At 39.5% G+C, this 26,132-nt stretch overlaps 1 protein-coding gene across 4 annotated transcripts in view; it reads left to right on the top strand.

The window, feature by feature from the left end:
* The window catches only part of RASA3 (RAS p21 protein activator 3), a 134,717-nt gene extending 109,008 nt beyond the window's left edge, over positions 1 to 25,709 (top strand). The window contains exons 9-26 of one of the 4 annotated variants that reach the window (XR_005102601.1): positions 2,333 to 2,437; positions 2,942 to 3,098; positions 3,941 to 4,089; positions 6,044 to 6,158; positions 7,048 to 7,122; positions 7,633 to 7,756; positions 8,924 to 9,030; positions 9,639 to 9,716; positions 10,664 to 10,741; positions 11,276 to 11,349; positions 12,349 to 12,396; positions 15,105 to 15,211; positions 16,153 to 16,235; positions 19,732 to 19,943; positions 20,696 to 20,799; positions 22,593 to 22,776; positions 23,860 to 24,773; positions 25,533 to 25,709. Coding sequence is in view for 2 of the 4 variants with exons in the window: in XM_037377158.1 (XP_037233055.1) it covers positions 2,333 to 2,437; positions 2,942 to 3,098; positions 3,941 to 4,089; positions 6,044 to 6,158; positions 7,048 to 7,122; positions 7,633 to 7,756; positions 8,924 to 9,030; positions 9,639 to 9,716; positions 10,664 to 10,741; positions 11,276 to 11,349; positions 12,349 to 12,396; positions 15,105 to 15,211; positions 16,153 to 16,235; positions 19,732 to 19,943; positions 20,696 to 20,799; positions 22,593 to 22,776; positions 23,860 to 23,935 (1,876 nt within the window). In the remaining 2 variants the exon portion in view is untranslated. Of the gene's footprint in view, positions 1 to 2,332; positions 2,438 to 2,941; positions 3,099 to 3,940; positions 4,090 to 6,043; positions 6,159 to 7,047; positions 7,123 to 7,632; positions 7,757 to 8,923; positions 9,031 to 9,638; positions 9,717 to 10,663; positions 10,742 to 11,275; positions 11,350 to 12,348; positions 12,397 to 15,104; positions 15,212 to 16,152; positions 16,236 to 19,731; positions 19,944 to 20,695; positions 20,800 to 22,592; positions 22,777 to 23,859 lie in introns of all 4 variants that reach the window. The other 3 variants (XR_005102602.1, XM_037377158.1, XM_037377159.1) reach the window with 3 other exon arrangements.
* The last annotated feature ends 423 nt before the right edge of the window (positions 25,710 to 26,132 follow it).

Here is a 26,132-nt window from a genome sequence, read left to right as displayed (position 1 = left end):
GCAAAGTCTTTCATTCCTTAAAACCAACACATCGCAGTGTGGTAAAGTTGAATAATTTGTGAGGAGGCTTACAAAATAGTTGGGAAAAGATTAAGCACTCTAAATAATAGACAAAAGCAGATCAAGTGTTAGTCTTGGTTGGGCAAACTCTGCGCAGAGGTTTTGTCCCCTATAGGACAGAGTGTTTTTGTTTCCATCTCAGGTTCCCCTTCCACCCCCGCTCACTTCCTCCAGTCAGTTTAGTCAGTTAGATTGCCCCCGTGCCCTCTGGACGGATCATACAATTTATGGGTTTTGGGGTTTGTTTTCTTTTTCTCTCCTGAGAAAAATACCATTCCACAGGGTAAAGAGGAGACTTAGTCTCTCATGGTTTCTCTCTAAAGCTATGAAAGTTTCTCTTTCTGAGTGGGTGTAGGAAGTTGCAGGCAGGGCATATCAACACTTAGGGACCAGATGTTCTGGTGCATTCATTGTTTCTCCTCCCCCTCTCTGCTGTTTCTTTCTTTCTGTGACTACAGTCTGACTGGTTTCAGAATAACACTTGCCATAACTTTGCCTTTTAAAAAGCTCAGGAAATGGTAATCTTCTAGTCCCTGAGGTTTGTGTATTATGATTTTTAAAATTCTGCTTATGATTTGTACTCCAAGCGCACAAAACAATAATTTCAGAATTTGCATGCATGCTTTGTTTACTGTGTAGTGTGAGATCTACCTTGGGTAGTTAGTTCCTCTCCTACAGGTCCTTTGCACTGTTTTTTCCTGTAACTTAAGTTGCTGTTGGGGAACACCCTTTGGCTGCATATGTTTGGAGGAGTTATTGATAGTGGGCATCTTGAAAGAATTTGGATAAAATAGAAAAAAAATTGCTTGTAAATATTTGGTAAATGGTAAGTTTGACTATGTATAAATAAATTTCTCAAAGGATTCTTCTCCTCCTGAAGCTGCTGTTAGCTATCTGAATTAGTTGGCAAGATAGTAGCCAACCAGATATTGGTAAGGGAGAGAGGAGGCTGGCTTTTCAGAGTTTTTTCCTTTTGGGGAATTCTTGCCCTGCAGAAATACTGTCAAAATATCAGTTTGAAGAACTTTACCCAGCAGGCATGCAGTGTGATCTGATGGTATATCTAGTGTATGAAACTTGATGCATAAGACACTGTTGCAAGGCTCAGAGGACTTAACAGTGACATCCTCTGCGCTTGCATAAGGTAGGATAAACCTTTAACAGGACTATCAACATCCATTCCTTGACAAGCCTAGTGTGACTTGCTTGAGACTAGGAAGGCTGTGTACGTATGTCCATGGTAGGATGGCTTTGCGCCTTCTCCAAATTCAAGTTGCTCTTCTAAAAATCTTCATTATTTGAAAACCTATTATTTGAAAACCTGTGTCCTATATATCTTCCCCCCCCCCCCCCAAAGGTTTAAGGTGCGTTCTGACTATCACTTAGCTGCAAAATTCTCAGCTGAGCTTGTTTTAAAATAAAAATGCCTCTCGGGGGAAACCTCAAAATATATACAGAAACAACTACCTTGGAGTTTGAAACCCTTGCTTCAAGATGGGTGTTGTAGCGTTTATCTACAAATGCCAGGTTAGACACTAGTACTTCTGCTTTGAATCTCAGTGCAGTTGGTTTACATCCTAATGTTAAAGAGCATGTGAAAAGGAAGAACGTATCATCTAGAAATACATACCAGAACTTCCCAAACATGAAGAACTGAGTGCCAGAAATTGTGTAGGCATCAGTCAATACACAGATTACATGGAGTGGTAGAGCTGTCCTAAGGTTTTGAGTACCTGTACAGGAGTAGTTTAGGTGCAAGAAATTTGTAGGCCTGACACGGTGAATCTTCCCAGGAGCTGCAGCACTGGGAGGGACTGAGCAGGCGTTCAGCCTAACTCTGTAAAGCTGCTGCTTAGCTGCTAGTAATCCCAAATTAGACTGGGACTGACAGTATGGGGTCCTTCAGTATCTCTGCATTTTTTCCCCTGGTATGCATTTTACCTGTACTTTTCCATTTTCTGGGATAGCCAAGCAGTCGTGAATCTTTACCAATATGGACCATGGAAACAGTACGGATTAGGGAAAGGTAGTTTAGGTGATTTTATTTTTTATTTTCCCCACTGATGTTTCATGGAGGCAAGTTGCAAGGATCCAGAAATCTAAGGTAAGGTTGTCTCTTTACTGTTTGGAAACCACTGTTGTACAGTTTCAAGACTTTTTAACTCCCAGCCTTGAGGGGAAAAAACAAACAAATTGAAAACAAGGTTGGGATTATTTGGTTTTAATTTTTTATTTATTATTAACCTTTTTAAATTATTTGTTTTTATTACAGAGTTGATCTTTGGAATGCTAGTAACTTGAAGTTTGGAGACGAGTTTCTAGGAGAACTGAGACTCCCTTTGAAATTTCTCCGACAGTCTAGTTCTTACGAAGCATGGTATTTGACATTTTTCTTTTGGAGAATAAGTAGAAACATATGTCTGCTTGAAGGCTTAAGAGTAATTACTGCTATGTGATAAAGTTTAAATGGATTTAATTTGTATCTGTTTTTGTAAGCAAGCCAAAGTAATCTTAGCAAATGTAAGAACAAGAAGTTTTGATAATGTGATTAGAGATTTCAGTCTGCCTCTGTATTGCATGTGGGAGTTTTAATACGTTGGCTTTATGATATTTACTGCAGTTCATCAGCAGTGCTGTAGTTTTAGTGTGTGGGTTTTTAATCATAGCTACATAAATCTTTATGATCAGAACTTCCCATGTTGCAGATGGTGCAAAATAGACTGGCAAACTTAATTAAAAGCCTGATTCAGAACTCTCAATAATTCAATACATGTATATATAAAGTATTGCATGTATCTGTACATTTATTATATGTTTATGTGTAGCTTGAGATAATGTTGTGTTTCATCACAAACTTTCTGTCTTATTTTTTGCATATCAGGTATTTCCTGCAGCCCAGAGATAATGGTAACAAGTCATTGAAACCTGATGACCTTGGTTCCTTAAGATTAAACGTGGTTTACACAGAGGACCATGTTTTTTCCTCAGACTATTACAGTCCACTTAGAGACATCCTGCTAAAATCTGCAGATGTGGAGGTAATTTGCTTGCCCTAATTGTTGTTTACCTGCAGATCATCCTCACAGGGGTCTCTAAATATTTGTCACTATCTTGCTGGCACAGTGGTTGTGTAATTACCAGAGACTTCAGTTTCTTCCTTTTCAGACTTGAGGGATTTGTTAAGCTCTGCATATCCCTGGTGCTTGTTTTCAGTCCTTGCAGAGAAGATCTTTATCTGCATGCAGTATGGTGGGTGAAGGCACACCCAGGAACCAGTGGTTTTGGCAGCAGCCTATTCTCCGTGGCTTTCTAATTTTACATGTGAAAATGCAAAGTAAACTTCAGTTTGATCAATTGTTTTTTCCTTTACTGGAGAGGAATAATAGGTTTACTTGCATAATTCAAAAAACCAAAACCAAACCCAAATCAAGAATTCCTCCTGAAACGTCAAAGGGTTGAACCATGTGTGCCATTATACGTACTTTTAGCACTTGTAACAGTGCTTTCATTTTTTCAGTACAAGCACTGGGTTCTGTACTTACTGTGGCTTGAAATTGAGAAGGGTTTGAGTTCTTCCTCTTCACTTGCTTCCCGGGCAACAGTGACACTCAGTGAAAAGACAGCTATTATAAAACGGGGGGAGGGCCGGGGCAGGGGACTGAACTGTGATAGTTTTTAAATTGCTGCCCTCTTGCGATCAGAACTTACAGCCAACAAGAACTGGAACGTAACACCCACCCATGTTATGTGCAGGCATATTTGGGTAACTGGCCATTGCAACTGTTGTGTGGGGTTCTGCATTAAGGAGCTAATGGGAAGAGAAAGAAAGGATGCATGTTCTGGAAAGATCTCTAAGTTTTTATTTGTTTCCACTGTTCAGCCTGTTTCAGCATCAGCTGCACACATTTTAGGTGAAGTTTGCAGAGAAAAACAGGAAGCAGCCATACCTCTTGTCAGGCTTTTCTTACACTATGGCAGAATTGTGCCTTTCATAAGTGCCATTGCGAATGCTGAAGTGAAGAGAACTCAGTAAGTACCAAAAAAGAAATTTCTATCAAACATACCTACTCTGCATTGGCTAGTGTTGGGATCCTCCACTCAATTTCTGGAATTATATGTAATTTCAAAAGGCAGTGGTGGAGTTGTTCCTGTTCCTGCCAGCTGAGTGGCAGAGTTCTTTATAAATGCATTTCACTGCTCTGTTCTGGCGAGTTTAATTTTAGGAGGAATTCCCATGTTTTGTTGAATACACTTGCAAGACTATTGTAAGGTCTGAAAGGAGGGATTTTCAGTCTTCTCAGTCTTAATTATATTTGATCCTGCATCACCTTCAACTGTTCATATGAAATCATTTCAGCTTTATAGTGTGCTAATAAATCATCTAGTGCTGAATAGAAGCGTTTGTTGAATTTGTTCAAAACAGAAAGCAAGTTTCTTCCTAATCATGAATATTTAAGGCAAGCTGTGTGCCTAATCTTTCCAGTTAGAGGGCTGAGGAACAAAGATGGGATTGGATCTGGCAGTGGATGGCAGAAAACATATTTTTTTTTTCCCCCGGTCACTTCTTAAAAGTCCCTTTTTTGACTTATTGGTGGCCTGGCAGTTTAGTAGTGTGAGATGTATTATTCATGCCAGGCAGGTCCTAAAGAACATTGTTGCCACAAACCTTGTGGCTATGTAGTCTTGCTCTTGACTGACAGTAGAAGAGACAATTGGGAGTGAAGGGAATGACAGATACTGACTCCAAAGTAACAGCTTCCTCAGCACAAAATAAAGTCTTTGTGTGGGGTGGCTTTTTTCAGAGAGAGGGATAGAGTGTTTTCCTTCCTGTAGGCAGGTGTATTTTCTCTGTGTTGCAGGTTGCATAAAACAGGTTGGTTGCTGCAGTGTGAGGAAATTTGCTGCTCCCTAGTCAGTCATGTTTCTGTGATAAAACAGCAAAGATGGTGTTTGTTTTCAGGGCTTTCTGGCATTTGTAACAGGCAGTGAGCTTACTTTTTTGTGAAACAAAATGATAAAACCAGCAAAGGAATTCATCCTGTTATTCGCTGCTTGTAAACAGGTAAAACTGTAGTAAGCTATAAACAACAGAAAAGACATTCTTGTGTGTACAAGAACAAGCAAATAACTTCATATCCAAGTTTGATCTGCTGTCAGTAAGCACAGGTTTTGATCATAAGGGTTGTAGATGACATTGTTGATTAGGTACCTATCTGCATAACGGTAATTACTATACAGGGAATTGCAGGTACAAGATTAATATGGAATTACTTGCATTCTCAAAATGCAAGTAATACTAAAAAGAAAAAGTACACACAATAGTGCAGCTAGCTAAAGCTTAAGGAATTACAGTGGCCATATGTCTAGTACAAGAAGAATTCTGTGCAAGTGGCTTTTCAGAAAAACGTGAGAGTCTGCATGGCGTCAGCTATCCACACAGTACTCAGGATTGAATTGGGATCTGCACTGTTATCACAGGACAGTGCTGTAAGTCGCTTAAAAAAGATTGCTATGTCATTGGACCTCGTGTTTTCATCTCCCTCCCAGCTTACAAGTACTTATTCTGTAGAAGATAGTAGGTCACGTGTGATGTCCAGTGTTGTTGTGAGACTAAAATCACTGCCTCCTTCGCTTACTCAATGCTGTTCAATAGCACGTGAAAACAGGCACATTTCCCCCCCCTTTTACATTGTAAACCTCTTTGATTTGAGCCTGCATGTTGCTGTCTGTTTGGATGGTACACTGAGCAGACTGTGCTAACACAAAGAAGAAAACGTGTAGTCCTGGATTTACCGTGACTACTGCTTTTGTGGAAGGCCACTAAATGCTATGTGACTGCAGTTCATGGCAGGCTGGTGTCAAAGAGAGTTTTTGCTTGTGCATTCAAACCCAGATTTTTGTCACCTTTCACTGCTTCGTTTATTTCCATATATTAGCAGTTCATTACAAAGAGACTAAATTACGGAAAATTGTTCACTTCCAGAGATCCAAACACCATTTTCAGAGGAAACTCATTAACTTCCAAGTGCATTGACGAGACAATGAAACTGGCAGGGATGCATTATCTGCAAGTTACACTAAAGCCAATTATAGATGAGGTAAGAGCAGTTTAGACTGATTATTTGATAAAATGTCATTGTAGAAGGCCTTCAGGGAACGGATACTGTTTATTCCTTCCCATTTAAAGATGACTTTGTAGGAATAATGCTTAGGAGCCTGTTTCTACATTAAAGTCCTGTGTGTTAGTTTAGCCACAGCTGAGTCACACAATTCGGAAATAGTTGGATTGTATGAAAAGAAAAGGAAAGTTTCCATTTATTTCACTAAATTATTCTGTTTTAAAAAACCTAACATTTATTGGTTTTGAGAAATAAGTAAAGTAATAACTTAAATGAGTAAAGAATATATACAGCAGAAAGTTGCTGGGAAGCTATAAGTAATACATTTAATCCAGTGGGTATAAAGGAATAAAATTGTTTTTAGATAACTGTGAATGTGAAGCATGTATTGTCACAATGGTTTATTATCTATCCAGTCCAGAATGGTGGGTGTGGGTATTTTAGTGCAGTAATTGGGCACTACTTTCAGACCACAGACTTCCTTTAAATGATTTGACAGTTTCTTTAGCTGTTGTTTTAATGTTTCATAAGAAAATGGCAAGTTTTTAAAGAATACAGATATACTTTCAAAGTTTACTGGTTTAGCAAAATAGGACTTTTCTTGAACAGCCTTGTTTGGGAGAATCTAAAGGACGGCTCTTCATTTCAGTTGAAGGAAAGAGTAGAGCAAATTAGTGCTACTTTTTGGGAAAAAAAAAACCAAACCAGCAACGTAATTCACCTTTGATGCTTTGTCAAAAGAGGAAAATATGATTTATAAAGTTGGCTTTTGCCTTCTACCTCAAAAAACTTAACAAATTATGCTTTTTGCAAAACTCTTTCTGCTTGAAGGTAAACTAATGTATTGTTCACTGTATTTTTTTTCTAGATCTGCCAGGGCCATAAACCTTGTGAAATTGATCCTGTGAAATTAAAAGATGGTGAAAACCTGGAAAATAACAGGGTATGCATTAGATTTGGAAGATACAATATCTGTTTACACTATCAAGTTTAACTGAGGTCCTCAGTTTGACATTGCAAATAATTTTGTCATTCATTAGAATACATTGAAAGCTTTCTTAACACCGCAAACTGTTGTAATTATTTTACAACGGCTTTACATTATGCTTAATATAATAATGTATAATATTAATCACCTCTCCCCCGACCCCTGAGGATGAGGATAACTTAGCCTGTGGATCTAATGGTGACATAGAAAATGGTGCTGCAAAAAGGAATGCTGTGCCATACAGCCGTATCACTTGATGTTTGGTTTTGATAGGAATATTTTTACTCTTGTACTTGAATCTGTGCATTTGCCAAAGAGAGTATAGTGTGAGATTGTTTTGCAAGTATATCATGTTGAAAGTGAGAATCTTTTATTATGCCACAGGCCGTGAATAAAACCAGGAATAGTACCACTTTCCACAGCAGAAAATTATACTAATTTTGTCGTTATTATTGCATTTTTTAGGAGAATCTGAGACAATATGTTGATCGCATTTTTGCTGTAATTACAAAATCGGGTGTAAGCTGCCCTACAGTGATGTGTGATATTTTCTTTTCATTGAGAGAATCAGCTGCCAAACGTTTTCAAGGTGAGTTTCTAGATAGTGTTTTGTTTTACATCACTAATAGCTTTTAAGTGTAGGTGTTGTCTAGCAGTCTGCACAGTCCATGATGTATGTAGTAATTGAACAGTAGCATATCCAAAACGCCATTTGGAGTGTGTATTAATGCTGGTTTTTCCTTGGTTATTCATTCCATAAAGAACATGTATTGTATGAGTTTTCTTTAAACATCTTTCAGAGGAAAACAGTATTTTAAGAGTGTTATGATTGTATATATTTATGGTTTCAATATTTGCAAAGCATACTCGGTTTTCAAATGTTCAGGTTTTTGTAATGGCTCATTCTGAAGGCTCCATGCAGCTGAATCATTTTCTGCTCATACTTTACCTGTAATAAAGGCCAGTCTGTAAGTTACTGGAGTTATTGCAAGCTCATTGCCCGAGGAGGCCCGTGTGATGCCGAGTTTTTCTGTATGTCAAGAGATAGTTCTTCCTGAAAACAACTTTCCCAAAAGTTGTTTTGGATCTGTGAGAATAAGCAGGCAATATAAACCGGGAATTGAGCAAAACAAGCAACCTGTATATTTTCTTGAAGGGAAGCATATTACAAGAAGGAAGTTTTAGAGCGAGTAATACAAGTTCAGCTTTTGAACAGTTACTTCACAGTAGAGAAGCTTAAGCAGAAAGCCATTGACTGTGCTGTTATTCTCTTTATTTTATGTAAAAAAAATAAAAAATTCTATTTCCTGTAACTGCCAACTGGCATAGATATATTAAGAGTCTGTACAGCACTTGTGCTCAGGGCTATAACTAGATAACTGAGAGCTGGCCTCTGTGCTGAACATTTCATAAACCATGTAAATTATTCATCATACTTTACTTGCATAGATGGAATAGTAGATGTTTGCATGAAATTCCCAGTGTGGTAGAAAAGTGAATGATGTTCTCCTTGTAGCCTGTGTTATGAATTCACTTCTTTAAAAGGCTGTCATTGACATTTCCTTGGTTTATGCTGGCTGATCTCTGGTTCCAAATCCTGCATTATCAGTTAATCCTGTAACTCGCAAATATATACATTTTCAGTACATGCTTGAGTTAGCTTTCTGAAGGCATTTAATAATTTCAGAAGGTTTTTAACAAGGTTTGGTGAAATGCTGAGTAGAGGTCTTTTTTCTTTTTTTTTTTTTTTTAATAGGTGACCTAGATGTGAGGTATACAGCTGTCAGCAGCTTTATTTTCCTGAGATTCTTTGCCCCTGCCATTCTTTCTCCCAACCTCTTTCAGCTTACACCACACCATCCAGTAAGTACTGTATCGCTTTTTTCTAGCTACGTATATGGTTTTGTCACCATAGTCTTGTCTATCAAGGTTCTTTCTTCAATTCTTTTAATAGCCTTTAGGAGTACCTTTGTTAGTTAGAAGATCTGCTGTGTCTATCTTGGATATAAACATATGTTGAATGACTGTGTGTGGGAGGAACAGTGAAATTTAAGGACAAACAAGGCAGATGATCTAAGATGCTGTGGAAAAGATGGTCACTGCTTCATTTTTGCCACATGACATTAATGCTGGATTGATTGTCAGCAACGCTAGAAATGTTTTGGGTGTTAAGCAACTATCCAAGACTTTTAGTAGTTGTTCTTATTGGGAGTGGGGAGGATCCGGACAGTCTTCAAGATAGAAATCTCTGGTTTCGTTCTGCAAGTGATTGCCCTTGGTTCTCTGGAGAGCAGTAGGGTAGCTGTGAAGCATGATGGCTTAAGAGTCAAAAACCTTTAAATTTTTTTTTTCCTGTAGTGTTTTATTGGGTCTTTCCTACTTTTATGTTACTTTAAAGAAAAAATTTAGTTTACCTTACTCTATTCATTATTTTAAATTGCTAGTCTATATAATATTGTTCTCTTTCCTAGGATCCGCAGACTTCTCGAACTTTGACACTTATCTCTAAAACCATTCAAACTTTAGGCAGTCTATCAAAATCTAAATCTGTAAGTATGCCATTTTCATTTAAAGGCTTAATTTAGGAAAGTGGTTGTGGGCTTTTTTTATAAATCTTTATTACTGATTGTAATTAAGCCTTTAAAATGCTTGAGTTGCACCAGGCTTATGCAAAATTGGTTATGTTTGCTTTGATTATAAGCCTCTCATGCTTACAGGAGAACTAAATCTGCCTTAATCCGAACTAGATTTCGGTAAAGCAAAATTGTGTGACCAACCTAGAAGTCTGTTCCAGGTCTTTTCGTTCCTTTCTTCTGGAAGAAAGACTGTGATCAGGAAAACCCGTGAAGTTCTCTGCTTGCCTCTGATATATGATAGCAGCTCTGCCGGGCTTTACAGACTGTCTCAATGTTTTAAAGCTCAGCTGAGAAGAATCTCCCAGTAAGGGGATGGGCTATGCTTGTCTTTTAATACCAGTTCAGTTTTCTGCCAGTCAGTGGTGAGATTAGATCTAGATGCCCATGCACTGGATGTTTGATTGAAATAAAACTTGTGTACCTAAGGCACCACACTGCTGTATCTGGTGATAATTTGGGGTCACTGGTGGTCTGGCTAGGATTCACACAGGCAACTGGAGATTAATCTGTACCACAAATCCTTCAAGACAATAGAATTCCTTCTCTCACACGTTTTGTCAGCTTCTTTTAGGACCAAGATTAAAAGTCAAAGCAGAAGTCTGAACCTTTGGAAGAATGCATTATTAACTGTGGTAACTGAACATTGAAATGCATTCTACTACCTTTTCGAAATAAAAATTCAGTACTACTGAATGTGTGCTGTACAACATGAAAGTAGTGCTTTGCTTATTTTACCTCTGCCCAGAAAAAAACCCACCCTTTTATCTGCGGTGGCTTGCTTCATGGCCTACTGCTGTTTACAATAATATTTTCTGTATAAACTGGATTATAATATGCATGATTTTGACTTTGTATTTCAGGCCAATTTCAAGGAATCCTACATGGCTACTTTCTATGACTATTTTAATGAGCAGAAATATGCCGATGCAGTAAAAAATGTGAGTAATGCATGTGACTCTTCTGAAAATCCTGCTGTGTTGTGAAGCTGATGCTTGGAATCTTAGAATGTAATACATACTGTCTGTAAACCAGGAAGCATGTGCTGGAAAAAGCAGACTTCTGATAACTGTAATATTAAGAAAGTTTTATCAAGTTATGTGCATGTCAGTAGTAGAATTTCTTTGGATCTACTTCTACTTAATAATTAGCTTGGATTAACAAGCTGCTGCTTAGAGCTTGAGACATGTGCATGCTTCATAGGATGCTGCAGACCTGTGACAAAAATTGCTTAGTCCAAAAGGAAGTGAAAGATACATTAAACAAAGGAGAAGCACAAGAAGTGTTGGTCATCTGCAGTTTTTCTGCTTAAGAGCATTTGTGCTATTTTTAGTTCCTCAGGCTTCTGCCATTACCTTCTGTTTAACTACTCTTACCATGCTTTCTTGTAGCTCTGTGTTGTACAAATGTTAAAAATTTTAATTTGGGCAGTCCAGTCCTGTCATTTTTACCTCTGCTTCTTGTTCACCTTTTAGTTTCTAGATTTAATTTCATCTTCGGGAAGGAGAGATCACAAGAGCATAGAGCAACCTATATTGCTTAAAGAAGGGTAAGCATGCATGTGCAACAAACCCCTCTACTTCTATGCTTGCTACCATTCTAATGCAGCTAGCTTTATTTCCACCACCCCTATCCCATCCATGCGTTCAGAGAAGAATGCAGGAGGATTCTTGAGTTGCAGTTTCTACTCTTTGTGGCTGTCATAGCTGAATTTAACATCTTTTCATTTGATTTAAGCATCTTGACATAAGTATGTTTTGAAATAAGTGGGGGAAAAAGAAGCTTGTAGAACTTAATTAGCACAGCTACGGCAAAATTAATTTAAATCAGCATTGTATTAAATCAAATTGATTTTTTTTTTCCTGAGCTCCAGTGAACAAAAGCTGTAAGATTCTGCTGTGAAGGCAGATACTGAATATCTTAGTAAGGGCAAAGCCTGCCAATGGAATTTGCTTTTGCTGCCCTGTAAGATCCATATGCTAGTGATTATCATGTCCGTTTCAAGGAAAATTTGTGATGCACTTGGAACAGTTTTCCAGTTTTAGTACCTTTCCTGTTTCTTGGAAGCATGTTCCATATGCTGTATTAGTTTTAGATACTAATTGTTGACACTTTTGGTGTTACAAAACTGAGTTGTTAAGATCATTTAAGTGCACTGTGGAAGCAGCTTCTTTGAGCTGGGAGGAAGAAAGTAGAAATCCAAATTCTTCCTGTCAGAGCTCAGTAAGCTGAACTGCTGCTTGAAAGCAAGCTTTCATGGTAGCTCTACGTCATGCAAAAATTAGGATTTTGATGACATCATGACTACCCCTTTCATTTAACCTTTGCAGTACACCTCACTTCTCTGATGACTGTCTGTCCCTAGAAGCAAGTTTGTCTATTTTAATTCTGTACATTTATCATTCTTTTATTTTTGAAAATAAATGTATAGTTTGTAACATTTTCCCTCTAACTCTAAAACGTTATTTTTTTCTGCCTCTGTCTTTCTTTTGCTCCTGTCTGATTTTTTTCTGTCTTTTCTTGCTCGGCCTGTGGCTGCTGTTGTAAGGACTCTTAAACTAACAGTAAAGAAAGTTGATGGTAATAGTTCATGCAGGTAAGATGGTAGGGGCAGTTGGTGCTTTGCTGTAGCTACTGGCTGACAGCATGTCCTTCCTTCGCAGCATTAGACTTGTCTGACTTAACTTTGTGGAGGAAGTACTCTGTTTAACAACCCTGAAACGCCTGTGTAAACCCGTCAGAGAACATTTTGTTACCCATTTCTTGATGATGACGAACTTTTTTTTTCTTCCTTAAAACAAAAACCTGCTGTAAATAGAGAATAAAGGACTTTCATCTGTAGGCAGAGGCTCCAAGAAGCACTGAGATTTGTTTAATATTCAGCATATAGATCCCAGTGAACTCACTGGAAGTAAGAAGTGGCCATGCATTTTCTGGGCACTTCTTCAGTAGCATCCATGTAAATTGTTCTCAAGATTAAGGAGTGGCCTTCAGCTGTCTATTTTTTCTGACATTTTGCATTATTGCCATGTTATATCATGGGGAATGGGTGGGAATTTTCACAGCCTTTGGTTTGATTTTTATCCAAACTGAGTGGCTGGTTAGTGGGGTTTTTGTTTGCCTTTGTAATATTTTTGTTTACTTTTGTCTTTTTAATCTATCTTTGCTCCTATTAAGAGTATCTAGATGGAAAGCTAATAGCGTATGTACTTTTGAATGAACGTGCAGTACCAAAGATTAGTCACTGGCACTTGGGTTTGCTGGCACCGGTCATGCCACCGCTGCTTAACAGATGTCTGCCTGGTTCTTTCCAAAAGGAAGAGAATTAAAAGGAGAACTAGTCCTGCCATTTTTGTAGGTGAAAGGGGCGTGCTAGTGCTTCTGAGGAAGGCTACAGGAGGTCCAAACTTGGATCTACCCATAAACATGAGAAGAAATCGTGTGTCCAAACACCTAGCCCTGAAATGGGTTTCATCTTAGACTGTCTTTTTCCCCCCCTTGTGCTTCTGTTTGCTCTGATCTCATACATTCTGTGAATGTTAGAAACAAAGAAATCACTTAAATTGACCTTATAAATTTTGTGGATTTGAATGCTTGTCACCTATCTGTGAGAAATAAAAGCACATTCTTCTCTTGGCTATGTCAGTTATGAAGAATTTAATTAGAAATGTGCTCTTAGCTCTGCATTGTGGAGTTTGCATTTTTCAGAGGGAGGCTCTTAGGAGTTTGCAGTTTTAAGTCACCTTTTAAGTGTTGGCATAAGAAGGAAGAGAAGAAGAGCATATTACCCAGCCCAAGGATATCTGCTCTTCCCTTGAAATTTGCCTTAACCTTGAAATACAAAGGCTGCTGCCAGTGGGCCTGGTGATGACATGAATCATATGATTTTATTAAATATTTCTCAAGTAATCCAAGAATAAGGACTGAGACAGAAACTATCTGACCATTTTAAGAATGAGAGGTGTGTGGCTATGTAACTGGTTTTAAAAAAATCTGTTGCTGTATACAGTCCTTGTCAGCTTTTGCCCACACAACTTTGCATGGGCAGCAGGCACCAGCCCAGCTGGTTACAAAACAGTTAAATTCTGAAGGAACTTGGGGTTTTGTTCAGGCTTTAAACAGACCTGCCATTCGATTGGATGCAGTGTAGTTGTTTCTGACTGAGTATGTCAGAGGCAAGAAACAGTATTAGCTGTTCTAAGCATTTTTAGCTCTGCTATGGAAAATCTTCAGCCAAATAATAAGCTGTTCTCTCTGTGTGCTCTTTGTGCTGTATATTGCCTTCCTACTTGATAAAAACTACTTTATAGTAAGTAGTTTTTACTCACTCCATTGTACACTTCTGTATTTGCACAACAGTTAATGTGTAGAGTAGCAGTTATCACCTCTCTACTGCATATGCATCACATTTTTTTCCCCAAAAAAGTGATGCTGAGCAGTATGAAGTCACTAGGCTTTCCAAAGTCACTTTGAAGCTTTTGGATTGATTAGTGCTTAGGAAGTGGTGGATGCATTGCAATTTCTTGTAAGCTAATTCAAGTTTGAAACTAATTAAAACTGACAACTCACTGAATGTCCCTCCTCTGCCAAAAAAGGGAGGCATGGGAACTCTAGCTTTCACTGGTCACATTGCTTTGTATGTCATTGAAATTGCATTTCCAACTTGCAGCATCAATGTGCAATTGCAAATGGAGCTGTGAAACATCGTGATTTTTTTTGTAGAGCTTGAGAGTGACTAAAGCATGTAAGGGTACAGTCCCTGTTCCAGAGGCCTTGCACCTGCCTTTTAATTATTAAACATACTCCACATCTTTTGAGCTTTCTCACAGCTTTTAAAAAAATAACAAAAAAAGCTTGTAGAGTTAACAGGTCAAGCTTAGCAGAGCAGTACTAACCGTGTTCTGCCCTTTTTCTGCTGTTGTAGGAGAGAATTTAGGTAGATTCGTAACTGAGAAAAGGGCACAAACCGCAGTTCAACTAACTGGAGTTCCTATGTAGATTACAAGTCAAGCTACGTGTCTCGCCCTTTATCTAGATCTGGAAAAAGGACAGGCTTAACTAAAAAATGCACTAAGCCTATCCAAATACCACTTTCCTTTCCATGTCGAGACAAGGCCTCAATAATTAGAAAACACTGTGTGTGTCCTCCTAGAGCTTTGCAAGTGCCATCATGTATGTTTGTATATGTATGTATATATGTATATACCTATATACATAAATACATATTTTATACATATGCATATTTTTATATGCATGTATATGTAAAATCTGTTGTGTTGTAACAACTGTTTTCCTGTTTACTAGGTTCATGATCAAGAGAGCACAAGGAAGAAAACGATTTGGTATGAAAAACTTCAAGAAGAGATGGTTTCGCCTGACAAATCATGAGTTTACTTATCAGAAAAGCAAAGGTAACAAAGGTTTGCCGGTCTTTTTTTGATACATGAAAACAAAAATTAAACATAGGGACTGTGTAAGAACAGAAGGCTGAGATCCAGATCTGTAACTGTGGAAGGCACAGTGCTGGCAACTCGGTCAGCCTGTATATTCTTGCCCTTTATTTTAGTATGTACCGACTGTTAGAAAAGTTTCTTGGATAGCACAGTACCCTGTAAATTAGAAGAATATTTAGTAGTGTTTGTCTGATTTCAGTTATTGACATCATCTGTAGGTTTCGCAGTTGCCTAGTAGCTTGTTCAAGGAAACAAAACTCAGGATACAAATACCTTAAGCTGGGGATTTGGTTTTGTATGGAACATTCTGAGATGCATCTTAGTTTCTTCTCATAAATTCTGTAGCATTGGCACAGCTGGCTACAGTAGGCAAGAATTTGCCTGCTAGCTTTGAATTTGCAAAAATGTGTTCACTTAATGTTGCCTAATATCAAGGATTTTGCTTTTTGCAAATTGTTCCTGTCTGATCAGTAGTATGCAACAAATACCACTTCCTTCCATCATATAAATACATAGGGAGTGAGAAAGAAAAGGAATCATGTTCAGATCATGCCAGTCATCATTTCACACTCAACTTGGAGATCTTACATCACCACCATCAACCTAGTTCAGCTGAGCTGACAGGAATGATTTCTTTCATTGTCACCTTCTCAGGAAATCTTCTGTGTCCTGCTGCAGTAGACAGTTTCTGAGAGGTTTGCTAGCATAATATAGTGCAGCTGAGATGAACTTAAGATACTACTTAAGGGTGATGCTAGCAAATCCTTGCTGAGTGAAAGATTTTTTTCTTGTGTAGTCAAAATGATCTTCAAATGAACTGAATCAGCCCTTAGAGTAACAGCAGAGGGTGAAGTTGAGTTGTGAATAAGTTGCTTAGTATCTCTGTGTGTGTTCTGCAGGTGATCACCCTCTGTGTAGCATTCCAATTGAAAACATTCTGGCAGTGGAAAGACTGGAGGAGGAGTCCTTTAAAATGAAAAATGTAAGTAGGTCATCTTTATTAACATACAGTTAGGCTGGTCTAGATCCACCAGCCTAATCGTCTTTTTCCCTTTTGCAACCTGGATTGGATTTCTATTGAAAGATGTACAACCACAGCTGCTTGTTCTGTATATAGTAGCAGGAGTTTCCAAAAGTACAGCCCATTCAGATTCTTAACAGCCCAGTCAGCAGTCTTTGGATTTCACGATCTGCAGCACACTCAGTACTGACCACTGCTGATCAGCTGTCTGGGCTCCATAATGTCAGACAGAGGTAAGATGATCGAGTCCCTGCCCTTTCTGTCAGACCTCTCTGTTGGGAAGGAATTGGCTGCTCATAATTGTGAAGGAGCACATCTTTCTTAGCTCTCAGGGTTCTCTGTTGGTTAATGAAAGTGCATATATATTTGGGTTAGGTCATGTGCCAAAATAACATCTGTTCTGTGCTAGTATGGTTTAGCGTTTTGATTGCCACGTTAGGGAATAAAATACAGCCGCATTTCTCATGCGTGGAACCTACTGCCAACTTCTGTGTGCAAGACAGCCATCCATTGTGAAAGAACAGTTCTTGGATATGATCAGTTTAGGTGATATTTGGAGCTTTTTTCATACTCTACTGCCTGCAAAGCTGAGTACAGTCTTTAAAAAGTTTTATTTAAAAATAAACCAATAAACAGCTCAGTGTTTTCCATTTCTAGACATACATCTACTACGGACTTCTTTATACACATAAGTCATTGTGATTTTTAGCTTTTCTGCCTCTAAGTCATTCCTGCCATCTACACTGCTTGTAGACACCGTGCAGGGCAGTGCTCAGACCTACCCTAGATATTAGGTTCCTCGAACAGCACTTTGTTCAAGTGAAATACAGTGCTTTACTCCTGAGTATTTTCCCTGTTTCAGGTATTACTTTGGTAGCCTATGTGTCTCTGTTAAAAGGTGGAATAAGTTTCAGTTCACTTGCTTTTAGAGCATGTCTTCGTTGTACTGTAGCTGGCTCCAGTGTTTATAACTCACGTTAATTAATAGGCAAAAGCAACCAAGCTGCAAAATAATTCTCAAGTTTTATCAGAAGGCAGCTGTAACATGTGATGAACTGTTCCCAACTGTGCTCTGCAGAATAACTTGATTGAACTAAAAGTAGCCACACAGTTGAGATAAAACTTACTGTGTGGGGAGACGAGCTGGGCTATAATTCTGATCAACTTTTCAGTGACAGCAGCGTTAAACTTATGTGGAGTCTGCTGGGCTAGTATGCATCCAAAATAGCCCTTTGTTGTGAAGATTTATTATAGCAAAAATATCCCTTTATTGTGAACATCAGAAAATGTGCGCTATTTGTTTGCTTAAATTCAGCATTACCTGGGAAATGAAGGTGACTATATTCATTCTGGAAAGTAAGGCTCAGTCTTTCCGTAAGCAGTAGCAAATAACATTATCACCTTCCCATGCTAATATATTCCCATTTACCTTGCTATACATAAATAGAATACTGCAGGAAGAACAGAGTTCTCAAAACACCCCAAAAGATGTATTTGCATCATAGGTGCTAAGCATGATTAAAGATTCAAATTTTCTGTAAATATTTACTATGTATCTGTGCTCTGAATTGCACCAAGCGTGACTTCCTCAGTCCTGATAAATCTGCCTGTCTGGCAGTAAGGCCAGTAGCCTTCATCTGTGTTAAGCACAGTTTGGGGGGTGTGGGGGTGGCTTTAAGTGCTGTTCAGGTCTTCTGTGTTGTTTGAGAAGCAACTGGTGGCTTTGCTAGTGTAAAGGTCTTGCAACCACTTGAAATTCTTGGCTTAGTTGTGGGCTTCTCAGTAACAGTTGCCATGTGTTACTTCACTTAGGTTGGTATCCCATTACACAAAGCCATACTCCTTAAATCTGTCCCTTTGTTGTAATGCAGAAGGCTCCATTTACCCCAGCAAGACATTAAAATTCTTTTCCCTGTAGTGCTGTGTTAATGGAGGGTTGAGCTGCACGCTCCTGTCTTCCTTGTTCCATCCTTCCTTATTCCCCAGAATCAAATTGCCAGTTACGTCCTGAAAAGGACTTATGCTTTGGTGTGTATTTTGGCGGTGCTAGCCTGATCACACTAGCAGCTCCTATGCTGCTGTTGTGTGTTGTGCCTTTTTAATTGTCTGACATCTATGAGGATACTAAATCCAGGGAAATGACTGCTGGAGCTTTCTCTTTCCTGTTAGGAAAGGCATTGTAATTAAAAAAACAGTTTGTTAACAAATTAGCAAGTATTAGCAAATGCAAGCTACTTTGAAGGATGCGCACCTGGAAGTGTCACAAGGGAAGAAGAGATAGTGCATGTCTGCAACATTCTCCTGACCAGCTAGGTGCAGAATTCAGGCCAATGGTTTAGGTCTTTATAATACACAACAGTGAATTTCAATATTGGTGGGGGTTTTGGTTTTTTGGTGTGGTGTTTTGTTGGGGGGTGGTGGGGTGGGACGACTCTTTGTTTTTCTTTTCGAAGTAGCACAGAGAAACCAGCTGTTTGGAAAATAACATTTCATGTGATATGGGCAGTATAATGTCTAATGATGTGAATAATCAAAGCAGGGGGGGGATATTTAGGAATACCTGAGAGAGAGGGGAAACCCCATGAAAATTATTTGCAGAAGCTAGAGGAAATGAAGATAATTCATATTTGTCTTTCCAGGATTTGCAGTTAAGATTACGAACTTGAGCTTAGTTATCATCAGTGCATGATAAAAGCCTTAGCAATAAGGCTTAATTATATTACTCAGAAACTTGCTCCTTTAAGAGGAGGAAAATAAATGTGATCATGGCATTTTAGGTTGCAAGCTGTTTTGAACAGGCAGGAGAGTTCTAGTCTAGATATTTCAGTGCCCAAGCCATAACGCCAAATTAATGTGCACCTGATGGTGATTGAAGAGAAGCTGTATTGCTGTGATTTGCTAATAGCAGCTGTAGTTGCGAGCAGAAGCGTGGAAGTTATGAAAAGGAAAGAGTCATGCTGAAATGTGTTAAAAAGACCAGAGAGATGGCAGTTTCTGAGCAAAGCTGTGGTGAGGCTGGATCCAAACCCTCATCCGTCTCCTTTCTGCCCCCTGCGGACAAGCGCTTCCTTCAGCCCTGTGCTGGGTCCCTCTGTCAGCCTTCCAAAACTTGGAGCTGCAGCATTACTAAAATTGCGTCCCTGAGGCTGACAACAAACCTTGTTGAGGCCCAACCAGCAAGCTGATATTAGCTGTTTGTAAATCATCTCTGTCCTGGTTTCAGCTGGGATAGAGTTAAGGAACACAGTACAGGAACAGTATCTTACTTCTTGTACCAACTGAAAGGTCTTGTTGTTTTAAGGGCACATTTGCTGCATTTGTGTTGAAATGTATTTATTGGTGCTTTCTTTTAGTATGCTGTGTTTTCCCTTTAATAAGTCATCCATCCGAGCCTAGTCTTTAGGTTCACTAACTCATTCTGGGGGTTTATTCTGTGGCTTATTTCCTTTTTTTGCAGATGTTCCAGGTGATCCAACCGGAAAGAAGAGTCCTGTATATCCAGGCAAATAATTGTGTGGAGGCCAAAGACTGGATTGATATCCTCACCAAAGTCAGCCAATGCAACAAGAAGCGCCTCACGGTCTACCATCCCTCTGCCTATCTTAATGGCCACTGGCTTTGCTGTAAAGCTACTGCAGATAATACCCCTGGCTGCACACCCTGCACAGGGTAAGGTCTGGTAACGTGCCGTTGGTCTGGGTATTGTCAGGGTTATGTGCATGTCTGCAGCATGAGTTGCAGGTCTGCAGTTACCAAGATCTGCCAGGTGCGCAGGCGGCGGCGTGTTTTCAAAGGCCATCTTTATTGTTACTTCTGATCCTGTCTCAGTATCTGAATATCTTGGTCAAAATGTTGACATTTTCAGAGTCCGAGACATTGATAGGAGTTAACTGTGGGATAAGCTACTTTGATTCAGAGCTGTCAGAGAACCCTTCAATGTCCTGTTTGTAAATTCCTGAAAGAGACAATCATCTGCTTCTAGGTTTAATTCTAAACTGATTTTTTTCTAAGGGGACCACTCATGCTCTCTGTTAAATGAAGAGATGCTGCCTGGTTCATAGGAAACAATTTTCATTTAAAGTGAGAGAAGCAACAAGTCGGAGTAGACCGGGACAGCTGGGAGTTCAGTGCTTTGGCTCCTCCATCTGGTTGTAGCAGACTAATTCACCAAAATGTCTGGATGCTGATACAGTCCTCTCTTTCAAGTCAGAGTGAAAGCGTGCTGGATAAATCTAGGGATAAAGATATTTAAACTTGTCTACCTTTTCATTTGGGAAAAATAGAAAGTTTTGAGCTCTATCACACACATTCTGTTGGCTTTCATGAGTACTCACTTTTACGGTCATCCTTGTTAAGTGTTTTTTGTGCCATAATACACTGTTTAGCATATAACTTCTACCTCTCTTCCTGATGTCTTACAGAGGCCTGCCAGCAAATATACAACTGGATATAGATGGAGATAGAGAAACTGAGCGCATCTACTCTCTTTTCAACTTGTATATGCCGAAATTGGAGAAAATGCAAGGTGAGGATGAAATCATTGCATCTCCAATACGCTTATCAGGGCAAAAAAAATGGTGAACAATTGGATGTTCTAGCTAGACCAGCCTTGTGAATCACATCCTAGAACACAGTGGCCATTATTTACCTTGTTTCCCTTTCTGCTGTCTTCAGGCAGTTGTGTGAATTATTTTTGGTGCAGTGTGCAGTCTCACAGTCTGTACAAAGTTCTTTGCATAATAAACAGCTGTTTGAATTACGGTCTTAACCACAGTATCCTAAAATAGCATAGGCACAGAGTGTTGCTTGGATGCTCTGAATTGACAAATCAGAGCATGCACTGAACCAGAAGTTTACTGGTCCTGAAAAGAAGCCCCAGCAAAGTTGAGGTTTCAGCAGAACATGGTTTTGTGTTACCAGAAGTCATGTGCACATTCCATGATTTGGATCCTAAGAACAGGCTGGATACAAATGATTTCCTCAGGAATGCTCTTTTGGAATTGCTAGCAAAAGATGACCTGTAGGTGTCTGTGAAATGTTGAAAAGTAAAGTTTTGGCTGGGAAACTCTCAGGAGCCGAGGGGAATAGAGATGTGACATGAAGGATAAAAGAAAGAAGAGGCAGCGGAGGAAGTTAGTACTAGTAGGCATGCCAAGAAAAGTATCCGGTGTACATGGTGCCAGACTTGAAATCCCAATTTAGCACAGGGAGTGGCAGGGAAGCCTTCATGGTGGCACTGATCTTTAAATAGGACTTTATTTTATAATGTGAGATAAGCCAGTGGTGTCAAACACACAGATTGGAAAGCACTTTAATCCGTTCCTGGCTGCTGTGCAGTTGCAAACTTCAGATCCTCACTACTTCCGAGCTGTCTGAACCAATGCCCAACTTTCCCCTGTTCTGAATCCTCACTGCCAGAGCCAGCATCGAGTTTCAGTGTCAGGGGAAAGGACGCAGGTCTGGTGTGGACATTTACAGCAAAGGGAAGGTAACTCGAAAGCTGAGGCGGAGAGCACAGTAAAGCTAGGGAGAAATAGAGACAGAGTGAAATATTCTCTCTTCTCTTCTAATATGCTTGGCTGCAATGCAGAAGTAGATCACATGATGAATATGCTGCAAATGCTCATGTGTAATTGGTGTCCTGATCTCTTAGCCAGGAAGGCTCCCTGGTAAGATAAGAAGGTAGTATGCCTTGCCCTGTCCTAGGATCTGTCCTTAAGCAGGCAGCCAGGCAGTAGTCATGAGAGATTCTTCTTAGGCTTATTGTATGAATCTTTTAGGAGTAATGTGGTAAAATCTTACCATGGCTACTTCAACCTGTAACTGTTTTGAACTGAGTTGCTGTGCAGTGTCATACTCGCTGTTCAGCTGCTGCTTAGGGGTAGAACCTGTTCCTCTGACAAGGGAGTACTTGCCTTGGTGCAGGCCAGCCCTGCAGCACAGGGACAGCTAGGCCTGTGGCACTTCCAAAAGCCTTTGTGTGGGTACTGCTAGTGACAATTGAGATGACTGCATTGCCTGTGGAGCAAATGACAGCTTCACACCAGGTCAGGAGCAGCTGCCAGGCTTGCTGCCCTTTCCTTAGGAGGCAAGGAGGAGGGAATGGGTGTGGGACATGCCTACCAACAGCCCAGCAAAAGGACAGGGAACTGCTGCTTCTGCTGTTGCATTTGATGTCAGCCACAGTCCTGTGGTGGTCATATGGAAGCAAACCAAGGAACTGTATGAACCCCAGACTGAGTATTTTTAGTCTGCTTGTCTTGCTTTTTCCCCCCTGCCTATCTGATACCTATTCCGGTACTTTAATTTTTTCCCCAGAGGCCTGTGGCAGCAAATCTGTGTATGATGGACCTGAGGAGGAAGAATATTCTACATTCATCATTGATGACCCTAAGGAGACGTATAAAACACTAAAGCTGATTATTGAAGGTGTTGGAACTTTAGAGCAGGAGCATGCTCAGTATAAGAGGGATAAATTTAAGAAGACAAAATATGGAAGCCAGTAAGTATAGTGGATTGTCCAAACAGGGGAACAGTCCTGGGAAACAGTCTTTTCCTTGCTTATGTTCTGGCCTTCACCACATTGGAGCAAGTCCAGAGAGGAGGCCCACAGAGATGATCAAAGCACCTTTGCTATGAAAAGAGACAGGGTCGGGGGTTTTCAGTGTGGAGAAGAGAAGGCTTTGGGGAGATGTTGTAGCAGCCTTTCAGTGTGTAAAGGGGGCTTATAAGAAAGACGGGGGCGGATGTTTTAGTAGAGCCTGTAGCAATAGGACAAAGGGTAATGGTTGTAAACTAAAAGAGGGTAGATTTAGATTATATACTAACAAGAAATTCTTTACTGTGAGGGTGGTGAGGCCCTGGCACAGGCTGCCCAGAGAAGCTGTGGATGCCCCATCCCTGGCAGTGTCCAAGGCCAGGCTGAATGGGGCTTTGAGCAGCCTGGTCAAGTGAAAAGTGTCCCTGCCCATGGCAAGGGGGTTGGAACTAGATGATCTTTAAGGTCCCTTCCAACTCAAACCATTCTGTAATTCTATGATTCTATGACATTCATGTCCAAGAAAGATCTTGCAAATACATATGAAGTAAGATTGTGACTTAGTATTGATATCGCAGTATTTTAAAGGACTGTAAGGAATTTTTAAATTACTAGTTTTTAATGCAGTTCCATTCATAAAAGTAAGCGTGAAGTTTGTTTCGTTGGGGGCTTTTGTTGTTTTTTTTATTTTTTTTTTTTCAATTTTGAACCTGTGGTTGTGGAATGGGCAGTAAATACTAGAAGATACATGTATTTACCAGCTTATTTTAGAGTGTTGGGTTAAAAATGGGAAGAGTGGCTGATACAGCCACGTGACTATATTTTGTGTACACATAAATAAAGGAGCATTCTGCATTTGGCCAAAAAAAAAGATCAGTTCAATCAGTCAGTTCTAGTTGAAGATGCAATATTATTATTACAGTTACAACTCTAAAAATCAAACTTAGGCAAAAGGTTTTGTCTGTTCTCTTTCCATTCTGACATTTTGATGTCCTGACAGAAACTTTGATGTATAATATTTCACCTTTTTTTTTTTCTTCCTTACAGAGAACATCCCATTGGTGACAAGAGCTTCCAGACGTACATCAGGCAGCAGTCAGAGATCTCAGCACATTCCATATGAAGTGCAGAGGAAATCACAGGACAGTGCTGAAGGGTTGATCAGTGAAGCTAAATAGCAAAACAAAAGGGAAGCCACACATGTAGCAAAACGTATGGATAAGGGTCAAGCTCACAAACTTTGAGACTTGCTAAACATATTCTCTTTTCAAGAAACTGTTACAATAGTTGCTATGCACTTTATTCATCTGGTTATTGACAGATGATAAGACTCTGCCTTCTAGGCAGTTGTTTTCATGTGTATTTTTAAATTTGCTTTGGTTTCTTGGAATCTAGTGATCAGTTCAATGATCAAGGTGTGTGGACTTCATCTTGACAACTCCCATGCAATTCCTTATGTTTCGGAAACCAAGCATGCTGCTAATATGCAGCATTTTCTAGAATGGTTGTTTGTTACTGTTTTTTTGTTCCTGATTAATGTATATTATGCCACACCCCTGCGTGCTGTCTTAGGAAAAGCTTAGTAACACTTTGCTTTTAATGCCTGCATTTAGAAAAGAAGAGGAAGAAAAACCTCTGGTGTGATCTCCTGCGTTGTAGCTTGTATACTGAGCAGGCCAAGGAGCAGACCTTTTGTTTTTACAGCAGCATAATTTTTGCTAAATGTGCACAGTTTTTAATAGAAATTCCGATCTGAATGGTACTCTTGATATTTTTGAGATACAAAGTCATTTCTCCAGACACATTCAGCAGACTTTGGTTTTGAAGATGCAATCTCAGCAGTATAATAAAACTCGCTCTCATAAATATAAGAAAGAAATGAACTGATGTCAGAGCTACATGTCCCTCTAATGCAGTCCAGTGAATGGCAATCTTTGAAAGTCTGCCAACTGAAAGGCAAGGTAAGCTGTTTTTGATGACCTTTTACCACCACAGCGAGAAGGACTAACAGAGTACGAGTCTGGCAGCTGAGACACACTGACTCCCAGGCATAGGAGCTGTCCAGATGGGTTTTCTCTTAAGCACTGGAGTCCATGCTATCCTAGTACCACTTGCTTTTCTGGAAAATAGATTTCTACTTTTCCAAGATGTTTTTAAATACTTTTTTTAAAGAGGCTTGTTAAAGAATACTTAGTATATTAACACACATAATGATAACTTGTTAATATTCTGTGTAGTGAAAATGGAATGAGCTATGTATCTCACTAATACCAACAAAAGTCATTAAGGAGGGGAATAAAGATCTGCTAAATATGATACATATTTATGTATGCTGTTTAGTTGTACACCGTAACTTTCCTCTGTATAAGGGTCTGATTTACCTAACATCTAGCTTTGATGACGCAGAAGCCTGCATGATGGACTTTAAGCTTCTGTGGGGTAGAAGCTAGTGTTGGTTTTAAGCTGAATTGGAATAGAAAGCATTGAACTATCAGTTTAATGTGACGATATCTGTGTCTTTGCTTAAAGTGTTACAGAGTAATTAACTGTGTCCTCATTGCATCTGACATGATTTAAGATGGCTAAAGTAATTTGAATGCGTCTGTTTGTTAGTGATGCTCTTAGGAATGAGGGTTTGGGGTTCTTTTTTTTGTTTGAATATATAGTAGACCACCTCCTAGTAGATGATAAATGATCTTTTATTCATCTTCACCCAGCAGATTGGGAAAAGGGAAGTAATGAAGCATTGCAGAGATGAATTTTGGACTCCAAGCTTTTAGCTGCCAAGAACTGCAATTTTTAACATGTATTTGTAACTTAATATTGTTTATAAAATACTAATGACCTGTAATGTGTGTTCTACTTGCCAATTAAAAGAAATGTTTTATTTCTGAAAACTGTGTGCACATTTGGAGTCTGTTTAGATTCACAGTGGCCACCAGGCTGCCTGTTGTCACAGCATCTGCTGTTCAGAGTCGGACCATGGATAGAGATCCTTGTGAGTGTAAACCAGTCTCTGTTGGGGCTGCTGAGTCCCATCCTCACTCCTCCTCCCTCCCGACCCCTTTTCCTTGGTCAGCATTGCGCATCTGTGGGACTCTGCAGTGAACCAGACTGGGCCCTGAGCCAGCCATAAACTACTCTAGCAAAGAATGCAGTTACCGCTCAGCTTGATCAGCGTCTTCAACTGATCCCTTGTGTTACGACACAGCTATTGCTGCTGCAGAGGGAGGGGTGAGACCACGTTGAAAGGACAGGAGGAAAGAGGTGAGAGCACAGCACCCTGCATGCGTATATGGCTCACGGACCTATGAAACCAC

Source organism: Falco rusticolus, chromosome 2 (assembly GCF_015220075.1).
Source record: "Falco rusticolus isolate bFalRus1 chromosome 2, bFalRus1.pri, whole genome shotgun sequence".
NCBI classification, from domain to species: Eukaryota; Metazoa; Chordata; class Aves; order Falconiformes; family Falconidae; genus Falco; species Falco rusticolus.
Note: the sequence above shows the minus strand (reverse complement) of the source record. Positions and strands in the feature narration are given on the sequence as shown.